The sequence below is a fragment of the Nycticebus coucang genome, chromosome 2, assembly GCF_027406575.1.
Source record: "Nycticebus coucang isolate mNycCou1 chromosome 2, mNycCou1.pri, whole genome shotgun sequence".
Taxonomy (NCBI): domain Eukaryota; kingdom Metazoa; phylum Chordata; class Mammalia; order Primates; family Lorisidae; genus Nycticebus; species Nycticebus coucang.
In genome coordinates, this window is record NC_069781.1 from 11,805,668 (window position 1) to 11,821,033 (window position 15,366).

The 15,366-nt window shown below is 44.3% G+C and overlaps 1 protein-coding gene across 1 annotated transcript in view; it reads left to right on the forward strand.

The window, feature by feature from the left end:
• MAPKAP1 (MAPK associated protein 1) overlaps nt 1-15,366 on the forward strand; it is a 284,441-nt gene that overhangs the window by 264,240 nt on the left and 4,835 nt on the right. Inside the window, 1 exon segment of the mRNA XM_053562435.1 lies at nt 13,734-13,831. Within this exon segment, the coding sequence (XP_053418410.1) occupies nt 13,734-13,831 (98 nt within the window).

The following is a 15,366-nucleotide window of genomic DNA, read 5'->3' on the forward strand; positions in this document are numbered from 1 at the left end:
GCTAAAACAAACAAAACAAAGCAAAACAGCCAGGCGTCGTGGGCACCTGTAGTCCCAGCTACTAGGGAGGCTGAGGCAAGAGAATCACTTGAGCCCAAGAGTTTGAGGTTGCTGTGAGCTGTGATACCATAGCACTCTACCCAGGGTGACATAGTGAGACTCTATCTCAAAAAAATTAAATTAAATTTTTTAAAAATTCTTTAAAAAAAAAAAAGAGTAGTTAAGATGAAAAAAGATTATAGTTATCTATTGCCACGTAGCAGATTCTCCCCAAAATTACATGGCCTAAAACAACATTTATTATCTTACAGTTTGGTAGTCAGAAATCCAGCACAGCTTAGCTGGGTCCACTGGCTCAGGGTCTCTCATAAGGTTGCAATCAAGACATCAGCCAGGGCCATAGTCATCTGAAGGTTCAACTGGGACAGGGTCTCCTAACAAGCCCACCATGTGTTTGTTGACAGAGCTCCATTCTTGGGAATGCCCTTAGGTCTCCCAAGGAAAGCTTAAAAAGATGGAGCTGGCTTCATCACAGTAAGCTAGGACAGGCCAAGAGAAAGTCACATTCCATCCATACCTAATCTCAGAAGCGACACCCCAACACTTTTGCAGTATTGTTTATTCATTAGGAGCAAGTCACTAGGACCAGCCCACAAACAAGGAGATGAAAAGCAGGAGGTGAGATCGTTGGAGGCATTTCAGAATCTGACTACCACTATTAGTGAGCTATGAGACAGAACAGCAAAAACTATTCAAACTGAAGCACAGAGAGAAAAATGTATGAAAAGCATCGAGTCTGTGGAATAATAGCAAGTGTTCTGACATGTTTGTAATTGTAGCCTCGGGGATAGAGGATTTGATTTAAAATACCAAACCACCAACCTTGGAAGGCCAATGAAGGCTAAGCAGGATAAATATAAAGAAAACTTCATCAAGGTACATCATAATCAAATTGCTGTGAACCAGTGATAAAGAGAAAAATCTTAGAAACAAAGAAACAAGACATGCTACGAAGAGGAACCAAGGTGAGAATGATTGCTGACTTCTCATCAGAAACAATGCAATCCAGAAGGCAATAGAATGATGTCTCTAAAGTGCTGAAGGAAAATAAATCTGCCAACCTAGAATCCTGTATTCAGTGGAAATCTGCTTCAGAAATGAAGATGAAAGCATTTATCACCACTAAACCTTCACTACAAGTAGTGTTAAAGACTGGAGAGGAAAACACCAGATGGAAACTCAAATCTACACGAAGAAATTAAAAACACTCATGTTACCAACTATATGGAATGAACCTAAGAAAAGGAAATAAGTGAGAGAGACTTCTTTGACCAGGAATTCGCAAACTAAGGCCCACAAATCTAATCCAGCTCACCACTTGTGCGTATGGCCTATCAGATTAAGAATGGTTTTTACAGGCGAATATTCGCAACTGATGTGATGAGAGGAAACACTAATTTTGGATCCCATTTAAATGAAATATTATCCCTACCCCACCAAAGGAAAAAAATATATTTTTCTCATTAGTAGACCCATGTTATCCCCAAAATGTATTGATTATTATATTTTGAATTCTGTCAATAAAACGTGAAGAATTCTTAAAATCTCTCTTACATAAGTATCTATAAAATATCCTTAAATTTAGCTTTAGCTTTTGGCCCACAAAACTTAAAATATTTAATTGTCTGGCCCTTTATAGAAAAAGTTTGCTTGTCTTAGAGCATGAAGATAAAAAGGGAAACAAAGGAGCCGTCAGGCAGCATCCCAGGTCCTTTATATGCTTAATTCTTGCAACAACTCTGTAAAGTTTTATCTACATTTATTATATAATTCTAAGATTGTTGGACTTTATCCTAGGAATATTTAATCCTAACTACTCTGAATTTATAAGTAAACTGGGGCTCCAGAAAATTGTACTGCTTGTCCACAGTTACAGATAAACGGTAACAAAGGACTATATTCTTCCTCTGCCACTGACACAAACCAAGGCACTTACACATCTGTGCTTTTTTGGCCAGGTGCGGTGGCTTACGCCTGTAATCCTAGTGCTCTGGGAAGCTGAGGCAGGAGGATCACTTGAGGTTAGTAGTTCAAGACCACCCTAAGTAAGAGCCAGACTTTATCTCTATTAAAAATGCAGAAAAATGAGCCAGTCGTTGTGGGTGGGTGCCTGTATTTCCAGCTGTTCAGAAGGCTAAGGCAGGAGGATCACTTGAACCTCGGACCTTGAGCGAGGCTGATACCATAGCTCTCTAGTCTGGGCAACAGGGTGAGACTCTGTCTCCAAAAAATCAAAAATCCGTGCTTTCTTAGTGGAAGAATATCCTTAGCCCCAAAACTGTCTATAAAGTTCTATTTTTTAACAAATTTTAAACATTATTGGTAATCTGGTTTCTTTTCCTAAAGGACATTAGATGCAAGAGGGGAGGGAGAGACAGTGGGAAGAGAAAGCTGACAAGAGTTAACCAGAACTGAAACAAAACAAAAACTATTAAAAAGCAGCCCAACCTGGCTCGGCACCTACAGCTCAGCGGCTAGGGCGCCAGCCACATACACCAAGACTGGTGGGTTCAAACCCAGAGCTGGCCTGCTGAACGATGACAACTACAACAAAATATAGCTAGGTGTTGTGGCCGGCGCCTGTAGCCCCAGCTACTTGGGAGGCTGAGGCAAGAAAATTACTTAAGCTCAAAAGTCGGAGGTTACCGTGAACTGTGACGCCACAGCACTCTACCCAGGGTGACACAGTGACACTCTGTCTCAAAAAAAAAAAAAAAAGAAAAGAAAAGAAAGCAGCCCAAGCTGCAAACTAACACACCTTCTCTGGAAGGAAATATGGAAAATCCTCAACTCAAATTAGACCTCCCATTTGATCCTGCAATCCCATTACTAGACATCTACCCACAAGGGAAAAAATCATTTTATCATAAGGACATTTGCACTAGATGGTTTATTGCCCCTCAATCTACAATTCCAAGATGTGGAAACAAGGTAAATGCCCATCAGCCCAGGAATGGATTAACCAACTGTGACACATGTGTACCGTGGAATACTATTCAGCCACCAAAAAAGATGGAGCCCTTACATCTTTTGTATTAACCTAGAGTTAAATCACATTCTTCTCAGTAAAGTATCACAAGAATGGAAAAACAAGTATCCGGTGTACTCAATACTAATATGAAACCAGTAGACAATCTAATAGACACCCACACAAGAGAAGAAAATCAAGGGGGGCGGAGGAGGAAGGACAGAGGGGATTGGCATGTTCCCACTTAATATTAGGGCACAGTGTGGCGGTATATGGCACAGCTCCTGGAGACAGAGGAACTACAAAAGGGACTATGCCTAACAAATGCAAACATTGTAACCTAATTCTTTGTATCTTCAAATTAACCTGAAATAAAAATTTAAAAAGCAGTCCAAGAAGTCAGTCAGCCTTGCAGTTTGGAACAATTGTTGTGGCATGGGTGATGTTCATGATGTATCATAGCATAGATGAACATGATAAAACAGTAATTTCTTTTCCTTATACTCTAATACAGGAAGAAGGTGAGTGATGTGGAATTTTAATGCTGAAAAATGGAAAAAGGCATTTTGCACAAAAGTTACCCTAACTGTTCACTCCGATGATTCTGGATAGATGAGGTTTCATTGTTATAATTTAGCCTCCCAGAGAGCACTTGCAAACTCAATCTTGTCACAGACTGAAGTCCCTCCAAGGAGGAAATTTCCAGATACAGAACTTACTTCTTGTCTACTTCTCAAAAGCTAAAGAATAAAACTTAACCAATACTTGGATATTGAAATGGCATGAAGTATTTCGTTAGAACAATATCATACAGGAATTAAAGCACCAGAAGCCTCCGTAAACCATTGTTCTTACTTCCTGAAGTACACAGAACACTTCTGCCGCGTGTAGAAGGGAAGTACTTATCTTAAGGAAAAGCACTTCCATTTGAGTTGCAAGCTGTGCTAGCCATTTATTTCATGGAACATCATTATTACTTGAAAGAACAGCTGACAAGCTATGGTTATTCAAACTTGAGTATTGTGAAGTAACCCTGTCACTTCCAGAAAAACAAGCTTACAAGTGAAAAGAAATTCAAGCTTTCAGGTAAAAACTAGGATTTGGGGAAACTTGTATCCATCGCTGTGAGCTTTGCTTCTCATTGCTTAATGACTTTTCTGATAAGATCAGTGGCAATATTAATGAATGTGATTTTTTTTTCTTTGAGACAGTCTCACTATGTTACCCTTGGTAGAGTGCTGTGGTGTCAGAGCTCACAGCAACCTCAAACCCTTGGGCTTAAGCGATTCTCTTGCCTCAGACCCCCAAGTAGCTGGGACTGAGGCACCCACCACGCCTGCCTATTTTTTTGTTGCAGTTGTCATTGTTGTTTAGCTGGCCCAGACCAGGTTCGAACCCACCACCCTCAGTGCATGTGGCTGGCACCGTAACCAATGTGCTACAGGTGCTGAGCCTGAATGTGATTTTTTTTTTATATAGTGAAATATGTCAACATTTAGAAGATCTGCATAACTTGATTAACCAATACTTCCCAGACTACTGCGTGATGTTACAGAATCAGGCAAGAGGAGAGAGGCAAACCTAAGACAGACTAATAGATTTTAATGTAACAGAGTACAAAAAGTCTATTAATGTGGTTTTTACTCCAGATTGCAACTAATCTTTAAGAAACTACTATTTAGGGCAGTGCCTGTGGCTCAAAGGGGTAGGGCACCAGCCCCATATGCCGGAGGTGGCGGGTTCAAACCCAGCCCCAGTCAAAAACTGCAAAAAGAAAAAAAAAGAAAGAAACTACTATTTATCTGGCTCGGCGCCTGTGGCTCAAGCGGCTAAAGTGCCAGCCACATATACCTGAGCTGTAGGGTTGGAATCCAGCCCAGGCCCACCAAACAACAATGACGGCTGCAACCAAAAAGTAGCCGGGCATTGTGGCGGGCACCTGTATTCCCAGCTACCTGGGAGGCAGAGGCAGGAGACTCCCTTGAGCCCAGGAGTTGGAGGTTGCTGTGTGCTGTGATGCCACCGCACTCTACCCAGGGAGACAGCTTGAGGCTCTGTCTCAAAAAAAAAAAAAAAAAAAAAAAAGAAACTACTATTTATCATGTTTTGTATAGTACCAAAGAGGAATATTTACAAAGAAGACGTTAAAATATGCCTCCTCTTTCTAAAAATATATGTGTCTGAGACTGGCATTTCTTCTTATACTTTAGCCAGCACAATATATTATGGTGGATCAAATACAGCAGCAGATAGGATAATCCTGCTGTTTTTTGTTAAACCAATTATTAAAGAGATTTTTTAAATATGAAATAATGCCACTCTTATTAAAAAATTCTTTTTAGGGCGGCACCTGTGGCTCAAGGAGTAGGGCGCCGGTCCCATATGCCGGAGGTGGTGGGTTCAAACCCACCCCCGGCCAAAAACCACAAAAAAAAAAAAAAAAAATTCTTTTTAATTTAGGTAAATATAAGGGTTTTTCCATTCAACAATATGTTTGTGTTATATATAATGCGTTTTTATTTTTAATTAATAGATTTTTAAAATTTCTAACACAACAAATATTAGTAGGTATAATCCATATAAACATAAGTGTTTTGAGCTCCTCAGTAACGATTAAGAGTATAGAACTACCAATCTAGGATCTTGAAAATCATCTTAAAATGCTGGGACTTTATTCTGAGGATGATAGGAAAAGCACTACTACAGAGTTTGCAATTTTAAGTAGGGTTGAGAGGAGGTGGTGACACGTCCAGATGTGTGTTTTAAAAGGATGACTCTTATGGGTTAGATGTTTGGACCTGAAGAAGACATGATCAAAATTAGGAAAACCAGAGAGGAGGCAAGAGATGGGCTGGACCTGGCTGGGTACAGACACGGGATGGAGAAGGCTGGAAGATAAGCATGGAGGACCAAGTCCCTGGAACTTGACTTGGTACATGGTGAGGCCTCCATATGCATTGGCACTTTTGATTTAAGGGGAGATGTTCATATCAGTTCTGGGCATGTCACACTGGGGGCCATGTGAAGATGGCACTTGTACCCACTGGTTGGCTCTGAAACCCTGAAGAAAGGTCTAGGCCAAATAGCTGCTTCAGAATCATCAATTTGTATGTACAGTGATTATGTCTGTGTAGTGATTAAAACCTAAGGACAAATCTGACACAGGAGAAAAGCAGAGTTAGAAGAGATGAGGATCAAGGATAGAACACGGCAGGGGACCGTCGTCAAGAAGATCACAAGGAAAGATGAGGAACAGGTTGGCTGGAGCGGTGGCCTGAAGAGCCATGTGACCGTGGCTCCTTGGAAACCTGGGAAAGAGAGGACTTGAAGAAGTAGTATCAAATACGACCAACAAGTCTCTACCGGATCCCTCAACATCGAGGGCATAGTGACCTTAGCAAGAATGTTTTCAGTAAATTAGAGGAAGGAGGGAAATCACATTGCCCTGGGAGTTCTTATAATTAGAGACTTAATTATGCTTAAAGGAAGGAACCAAAGAAAGAGAGAGAGTGTGTGAGTCTGAGAGATGCAGGCCGTGTTCCAGAGGCTGGGGAGAGCTCCCTGCAGTTCCCCAGGCCTCTGCTGCGGGGGCGGCTGCTCAGGATGGAGTACCACCTTTAGCCAGTTGAACCAAACTAAAGCTCCTGGCAGGCAGCTCAGAACTGCTGCTCACAGTAGAGACCCCACCTGGGGGATTCAGGGGGTGGGTCCTCAGTCCAAAGACCAGAGACCTAGAGAAAAGTATGACTATGCCTAAGAAAATGTGTGTTGGGTGGTGCCTGTGGCTCAAGGGGTAGGGCACCGGTCCCACATGCCGGAGGTGGCAGGTTCAAACCTAGCCCCGGCCAAAAACCCAAAAAAAAAAAAAAAAAAAAAAGAAAATGTGTGTTCCCACCAGTTTCCCCCAGGAAATCCAGTGAGAATTTTCTGTTCCTTTGATTTGATGTAGCTCAGTTATAGAGAGGCAAATCAAATACTTCCCTTATAAAACGTTCCCATGTTCTAGGAATTAAGGTATCTTTTACACTAAGATTTTTCTGAGGTAACTTCTTTTGTTTGTTGATAACTTTATAAAGGTCATTTAAGGATAGATGTTTTTAAGGACATATATCCTTTTGGGAGGATATCCTTTGGGAGACTTAACTATTTGGGGGATCATTGACTGCATATATCATTTTATATTGTGTGCTATTTTAGTGATTTAGGAAAATGAAAAATAAAATTTGTTCTTTAGTACAATAAATAATCTTAAATTTAAAAAAAAAAAAAAAAAAGAGGGACCTGAAAAGATCAAACTTTGGAAACCCAGGTTTTAAAAAGTACCCGTGCCTAGTGTAAAGGAATTGAGACAGAAGCAAGATCCGTCAAGATGTTCTTCATGTCATTAACCCAACAGAGTGACAGCAGCACAAATCTGCTTGTTGGAACAAAATGCAGTTATTGAAAAAGATAGCTATGGAGACCAAGTTGCAGTAAGGACAGAGCTATGGTAAAATGTTAACTTGAAAAAAGAAAAGCTTGGCATCTCTGTGGAGAGAGGAGAACACTGTTGGTGGGACAGTGCAGCCTCTGTGGAAAGAAGTGTTCAGATTCCTCAAAGAACTAAAGGTAGACCTACCACTTGACCTTGCAATCCCACTACCTGGCATTTACCCAAATAAAAAAAAAGACATTTTACCACAGAAGCGCTACGTTTCTTACTGTGAACATGTGCACTCAAATATTTGCAGTAATTCAGTTCACAATCACAAAGATGTAGAAACAGCCCAAGTGCCGATAACACATGAATAAACCGTGGTGTGTGTATACCATGGAATACTATTCAACTGTTAAAAAGATGGAGATTTCACACCCTTTGGAACAACTGGGATGGATTTGGAGAACATTCTTCTAAGTAAAGTGTCACAAGATTGTAAAAACAAACATCACAAAATATCAATGTCCTCAGTACCAATTTGGCTTGACTTGGAAGCCCCAGCTCTGCCCAGTCATTGCCAGCCCCTGGCAGGGCCAGCAGGAAGGCTGCATGAGAAAAGACCCTCCTTTCAGGCAGAGCTGCAGTGGCCCTCTGGGAGCACCTCGTCAGCAGCGGTAGCAAAGCACTCTCCTCTGCTTAAGCTGTCCCATCTCGTGATCCTAGCAGCCTTTCCAAATGGCCTCTCCCCTGAATTGGCCAAGGAATCTGTTTTGTCAGCACAGCCTCTGGTTTTAGTTAAAATTCATAATGCAAAAGGTGGGTTGTAACACAAAGCTCACTGTGTCCACTGCTGACACTGGAGCAGCTAGCTTCTACTTGATAGGATATTCCATCTTCTCCGTTTTACTTTGAAAAAAGTACATGAGTATAAATATATTTTTACGTATCCAGATTTCCATTTCAGTATTCAGAAGTAGGGATACAGTTTCAGTGTCTGCCCGGAAGGTGTGACTAGTCCTCAGGTGCCACATTTTTACTCCACTATATCACGTTTTATTCCTATAGCACTGTAAAAGCAAGTCTGCTCAAAGAAGGCCCACTCAGAAACAAAATTTTCAGAGCATAAATGCCTTAACACAATAACTAAGTAAACGAGATGAGGTATATATTACCCATTGTGATGTAAGCGTTCCTAATTCTATATGAAATGAGCACATTGTACCCCATAAATGCATTAATGTATACATGATCTATGTGTTTATGATTTAATAAACAAAAAATAAAAAAATTTCAAAATAATGAGCAATTCATCTTCAAATATCAACTCCATCACAGTTGTACCAAATGTCACCGCCACCCATACAGCCCTCCTCTGTGCGGGGTTATAGGTGATGTGAAGAGATGCCTGACAGATTCTGTTCCCTCCCTCACAGCTGGGCAAGCCCCAGCTCCTGGGGGGCCAGTGCCTTGCCCATTCCCCACAGCTAGAGTGTGGCAGAGCTGAAGTTTCATCCTAGGCCTAATTTCAAAGCTCATGCTTTTCTTCAGAGTCTGATTTTGTTGCCCTTGATAGAGTGCTATGGTGTTATAGCTCACAGCAACCTCAAACTCTTAGGCTCAAGCGATTCTCTTGCGTCAGCCTCTCTAGTAGCTGGGACTACAGGCATCCACCACAACACCAGCTGTTGTTGTTGTTGTTTAGCAGGCCTGGGTTCAAACCCATTAGCCACAGAGCACGTGGCCAGTGCCCTAACCACTGAGCTAAAGTGCCCAGCCAAGGCTCAGGCTTTTCCCCTCTGCATCTCAGGCTTTTGTCATGCCTTGATTTCAAAACAAAATTTAGTGATCCAAGCAAAATAATTTGAACTAGTTGGAATATTAGACTTTGTATTTTCTTTCAGATCACACTGATAGATCATTTTTTCTGAGCTGACATTTTTACAAAGGCAGTCTGCTCCTATGGCTTCCTGCCTTCCGACTGCTGGTGGTCTTGGGGTTCTCTCAGGGAACCTGTCCACGTCTGACTCCCTCTAAGGCACCAGGACAGATTCCCTGGTAGAATGCAATAAGAAGGTCGTTTTGACCCTCTCTTCTTTTACCTGAGGTAAACCTTGAGATTCTTCAGGCTGATAAAACACCAGATAACAGACTTGACTTACTCTGTTCTGTCAGTATTGAAGTGCAGGTGATTCCTTCTTCCCAAACACCCTGGTGAAATCTTACCATGTAGTGTAAATTATTCACATTTATTGACAGATTCATTTCCAGCAGGAGGTCAATGAACTTGTTACACTTGAATATGCAGGTTTTTGACTGAGTGAGATTATGCAAGTGCGAGTTCTCATTATTAGCTGTTATTCTATTGTGAAAGAGTACCCACGCCCACCAGCGTTGTCCTCCCTCTGGTTCTCAGCTGAATCCCTTTTACATCATCCTCTCTATACCAGTCCAGTTCGAAACCACATTTGTTCCTGCCTGGCTAACTATAGTAGCTGGTTACTGGGGAGCTAGGGGGAAGCCCTAAAACATAATTTGTCTATTTGTTTCATTGCCTTGCTTTTTTTTTCTTTTCTTTTCTTTTTTCTTTTTCTTTTTTTTAAGACAGAGTCTTACTTTGTTGCCCTTGGTAGAGTGCTGTGGTGTCACAGCTCACAGCAACCTCAAACTCTTGGACTTAAACAATTCCCTTGCCTCAGCCTCCCAAGTAGCTGGGACTACAGGCACCCGCCATAACAGTTGGCTATTTTTTGTTGCAGTTGTCACTATTGTTGTTTAGCTGGCCTGGGCCGGGTTCGAACCCGCCAACCTCGGTACATGTGGCCGATGCCATAACCACTGTGCTATAGGCGCCAAGCAGCCCCCATCAGCTGATGAACCAGGATGCCTGGCCCTTTATTACCTGCCCCATCTCACATCATGCCTCCCCACCTTGTATGTTTGTTTGTGCCATATCCATGCCCTATTGCCCTTCTCCACCCCACCTTTACCCAGCTAACTCCTGTCCTCCTCTGAGAGGACTCAGGTGTCAGCTTCTCCAATAAATTGTCCTTGATGCCCTTCCTGAGGGCAGCCGCCTCTGCCTCGGTGTCTTCCCCAGCAGCTCCCGGCGTTGACCTTCTCTGAACATTCATCATAACTAAGCTGTGCTCCCAGCAGATCCTGAGCTAAGTAAATGGCCCTTCTGGCTACCCAGCAAAAGAGGGATCCTGGAACGAGGGGGAAACTCAGAGCAAAAATTGGCTCTGAGTGAGTCAATCCCATGTCCTGGGGTCTAGCAGGAGTGGAAACGTGGCTACTGATTTTAACCTGGGCTTGCACCCCAGGGCTCTTTCTCATAATTTCTCCCAGAGAGCGAGGAGGGGGCTATCTGCAATGAGTGTCCTCCTTGCCCTGCCGAATTACTACACCTGTACTCTGTAGTTGTTAAAATTCACATAACAAGCACTCAAGTACTCCTAAGCATGCTCTCTACTCTCCACTCTCCGTGGTGTGAATGCTTTCTCTGGAAAGGACAAATCAGAGGCCTAGGAGAGACAGGGCTCAGCACCACTCTTCCTCCTCCCATCTTCACGTTTCCCTCAGTGAACACTGGAATGAGCACTAGGGACAGGCAAGGGACACACACAGCCCCCTAGCACAGGAAAATACAAAATGTAGAGGGTGAGGTGTTGGGGTCACCTTGCTCAAATATTCATCCTTTCAGCAGACTCGGCTTGGGATGATCTCTTGTTTTTTCCACGTGACTGTGTGAAGATTAGCCACCAGGCCCTCTTCCTGAGGCTCCTAGGCCCATGCAAGCTGCATGTCTCACAAGCCATGTGGGCTCTACCTAAAGTGCAGGAAATCTTTTTAGTGGCATCTCAGTTGCTCAGGTGAACTGTGCTCTAGTATCTTGAGTTTTGTTTTGTCAGTGACAAGCAGGAGCAGGTGGTGTAGACAGTCCAGGAGACACTTATCAAAGTGGCCAGTGAACCCCAAAGGTTCAGGTCTGCAGGCCTCCCTAAGACCTTCTGGTGCTTTCTAGCCCCAGGCCCTGGAATCTGGGTCTGTCATGGCCAGGTGTCCCTGTCCGTCACAGCCCGTGTCCTTCATAGATGGCTCTGCTTGGCGACAGCATGGCCAACCAAGATACCTGCATTGTTCCTGCACACAGTGACGTCACCGCAGGATTCTCGTGTTCCAGGAGGGCTCCTGTGAGCATGAAGACACCCCCTCCCACACACACACTCACACAGAGAGGCATCTGTTCGCCTAAGGGTCACTTCTTCATCAGAAACAAAAATTCACGTTAACACTGATTAGCTTCCAGGCAAGAAGTCTAAGACTTCAGTACCACGATTTAGACTCGAGCTAAATTTGTCAAGTGACTAAAAGTGAGGTTTTTCAGAAATGACTAGCTAATTTTTTTCAATTTAGGATTTATAGTTACAATTAGTATATCATAATGCTATTTCTAGGATAAAATACCAGTGGCTCAACTTTTCTGGCTGCAAATGTACAACATATATCAGTTTATTTTTGGAGATCTGAAAAATTAGCTACTGTAAATAAAGTCACAAAGAAGATTTCTCCGGGAAAGAGGTGAACTTACAGTAATATGGGTGATATAGTATTAATTAATAAGTATGACTAGCTGCTGCTGCAATTAAAAGGACAATGGACAAGAACGCCTAACAGGAAGGAAATCGGAATTTTAATCTTAGCACTAAGGTCTGTCGAAACAGACCAGGAAAGGTCATTTCTGGGCCATTCTCAAGAGGCCTTTATGTTAGCAGTATCACTAGCTTCTCCTTGGTCTAGGCAGGTTGACTGAGCACCGACTACCTGTCTATCCTGGGCAGTGTTCCTTTGCTTGCTGGTAATGGAAGCAAACTGCAGTAGCTTAAGGAGAAAGAAGAATGTCACAGGGGTCTCCCAGAACCAAAGACAGCATGTGCTGATAGGCCGAGTCCCAGAGCCCCTCATCACAGAGGCTCAGTTCTGAGGCCAGTTCAGACAGGCTGACATCTGTGTCTTAGCAGATGCAATTAGACATGTCTGGCCAGAGGACAGGCACGGCTGCAGGAGTGAGGAAACAAGCAGCGGAGTTCCTTGGTGGGCTACATGTGGTGGGGTGGGTGGACCCACGCACGCAGGGTGCCTAGAGTATGAAATCTTGCCCAGGGAGGTTCCAGTTGAGCTGAGGCACCAGGGATCAGCGTGCCTTTTCCATGTAAGTCACTTGGAGAGGACATCTCAGGGATAGGAAAGGACCGGTGCAGGGTGGGCATGGGTGAGTGGGGTGCAGTGGAGTGAGATGAGGCTAGAACAGGAAGCAGTCCCAGAAATGACAGGTCATTTTGAAGGTAGAGGAAGGTGTGTGGAAGAATGTGGACCAAGATCGTATTGGCTTTCAGAAAGTCTAACCCCCAAGGTCAGTTGGCTTTGTGAAACGCCAGCTTTTTGTGGTCCCCCGCCCCAGTTCTTCAAAGATAGAAATGACCAGAGACATTTGGGAGCAGCTTCCAAGCAAGGCCACAAGACCAGGATTCTGCCTCTCCAGGCAGGACTCCACAGAACCCAGGGCTACGGGGGAAGCCTCGGTAGTACTGTTGCTGTTGACCCTTCTTCCTGTCGCCCACTTAATTGACTTTAAGCACAAGTTATTTTATTTGGGGGGTAATAATGTGGGGTTAATTGACCTTCTCCCTTAAAAATACCACCTTTTCTGGCTAGGTGTGGTGGCACCCAGCACTCTGGGAGGCTGAAGTGGGAGGATCGCATGAGCCCAGGAGTTCAAGACCAGCCTAAGCAAGAGTGAGACCCCATCTCTACAAAAAAATAGAAAAGCTAGCTGGGCATTGTTGCACACACCTGTATTTCCAGCTACTCAGGAGGCTGAGGCAGGAGGAGCACTTAAGGCCAGGAGTTTGAGGTTGCTATGAGCTAGGCTGATGTCACTATACTCCAGCCTGGGCAACAGAATGAGACCCTGTCTCAAAACAAACAAACCAAAAACCCCTTCTTCTTCATGTAATTGTCATATAAAAGTGGTTCCATAAAGCCTGCCTAATGTGGCACCCCCTTGAATACACTCAAAGGGGAATGGGGCCTAACTAGGCATTTGGTCTTCCTCTTTTTACTGTCCATTTTATGCCCAACCTATGATGAGAAAACAGACCACTCCTGGGCAAAGTGGGGGCTCCACAGCCTCCACTTGGTCTCACTTAAATTAGAATGATGAAGGGAGGCCCTTCCCACAGGTGACTCACCAGAACACCCTCAGCATGCCTTCTCTTCTCTCTGCAGGTCACGCAATATTTAAACTCACGTATCTAAGCAATCACGACTATAAACACCTCTATTTTGAATCGGATGCTGCTACTGTCAATGAAATCGTGCTCAAGGTGAGTGCTCCCTCTTACCCCAGGGACTGTGGGCAGGTGGGCCTGGCTTCTACCCACACAGTTCCAGGACTGGCTACAGCCCTTCTACCTCTCCAGGACTGGACAAGGCTTCGGGCCCAGTTTTACAGAGCAGGACTCTTACTCCTTACTGGCCGTCCTGCTGGTGAGCACCTAAACACAGGGCCTCAGCCCCAGTAATCCTGGCTTTTCCTGTATTATTTTGCCCCATCATTGGTCAGGTGCTCCTTGGGTTCCTGGAGCAGAGTCTGAGGAAATTATTACTATTTGGAAGACACCTTAATTGTACTCAAGGTGATTCTAGCAACCTGTTACCAACATACCTGGCTTTGTTGCTTACAGCCAGCCTCAGCACTCACTGAGCCTCTTCTGCACACCCAGCCAGTGCCTGGAGTCCCACAGTGACAGGCCCAGTCCCTGCCCCTAGCGAGCTTAGCCTCTAACTGGGCCCAAATGAGTGGATGTGTAAGAGGAAACTGACTTGGGGCGTGGTGGGGAAGCCAGGCAAGCTGAACCCTGAAGAACAAATGAAAAGGCGCAAATTTTTGCCAGGTAAGGAGAGAGCATGCATCAGACATTGGCCTGTGGAGGGGCTGAGGCAGGGTGGGTGTGGGGCGGCTGGAGGGGCCACGCTGTACAGGACCTTGAGGAGCGGCCTCCAGCTAAGAGAAGGTCTGGGTTAGGACCTAGGACCCAAGAATGTATATTTCTAAGAAGCTCCAGGTGCCACTCTAGCTGCTCACCCTGCTGCTCTGGGCACCACACCACGAGTAGCCTGGACTGGTGTGGTTCTGAGACTCTTCCAAGCTGAGAATCCTTTTGCCAAGCCAAATCTTATGTGGATTGGTCAGTTAGAAAGAACAGAACAACTCTGGCAGAGCAGAGATTAGAACTAGAGAGGGACCCTGGTTGTGTGACCCTGGCTAGTGGCATCATCTTTGTAGGTCTCAGGTTACCCACCCTCTAAAGAGGCACTCATGATACCTATGTTGGCCCACCCAGCAAGTCAGATGAGGAACTCTACCTGAGCTGTCACTCACCCTCCTGATGATAGTAAAAGTAGCTGAGATACTCTGGGAGACTGCAAAGTGCAGTCTTAAAGCTCTGGGAGGTAAAAACTGTTCCCCCCTGCCTAGATGATAAGTCAGGCTTAGAAAAAAAGTAGCTTCACCAGGAGCAACTTTACCGGTAAGTTGGCAGAACCAGAATCTGACCCCAGGTTTGGCAGATTCCAGAGCTTATGTTCCTAATTCCCTAGATGTGCACAGCCTTACGGGTTGAGTGGGAGATTTCAGCAAAATGGAATTGCTTTACAGGAACATTTTGAGACAAAGTCCCTATAGCTGTAAGATTTTCAAATATAGTAGGTGACAAAGGACGTTTCGGGTCAAGACAGATAGCATGGTTAACTGGATGAAAGGTAGGGGATTCACAGTCCACCGTGGTCAGACCTCCCCTGAGACTAGGCAGTGGGGACACAGTGCCTACCCGGAAGAGCTCCAGCCAGCCACCCGGAT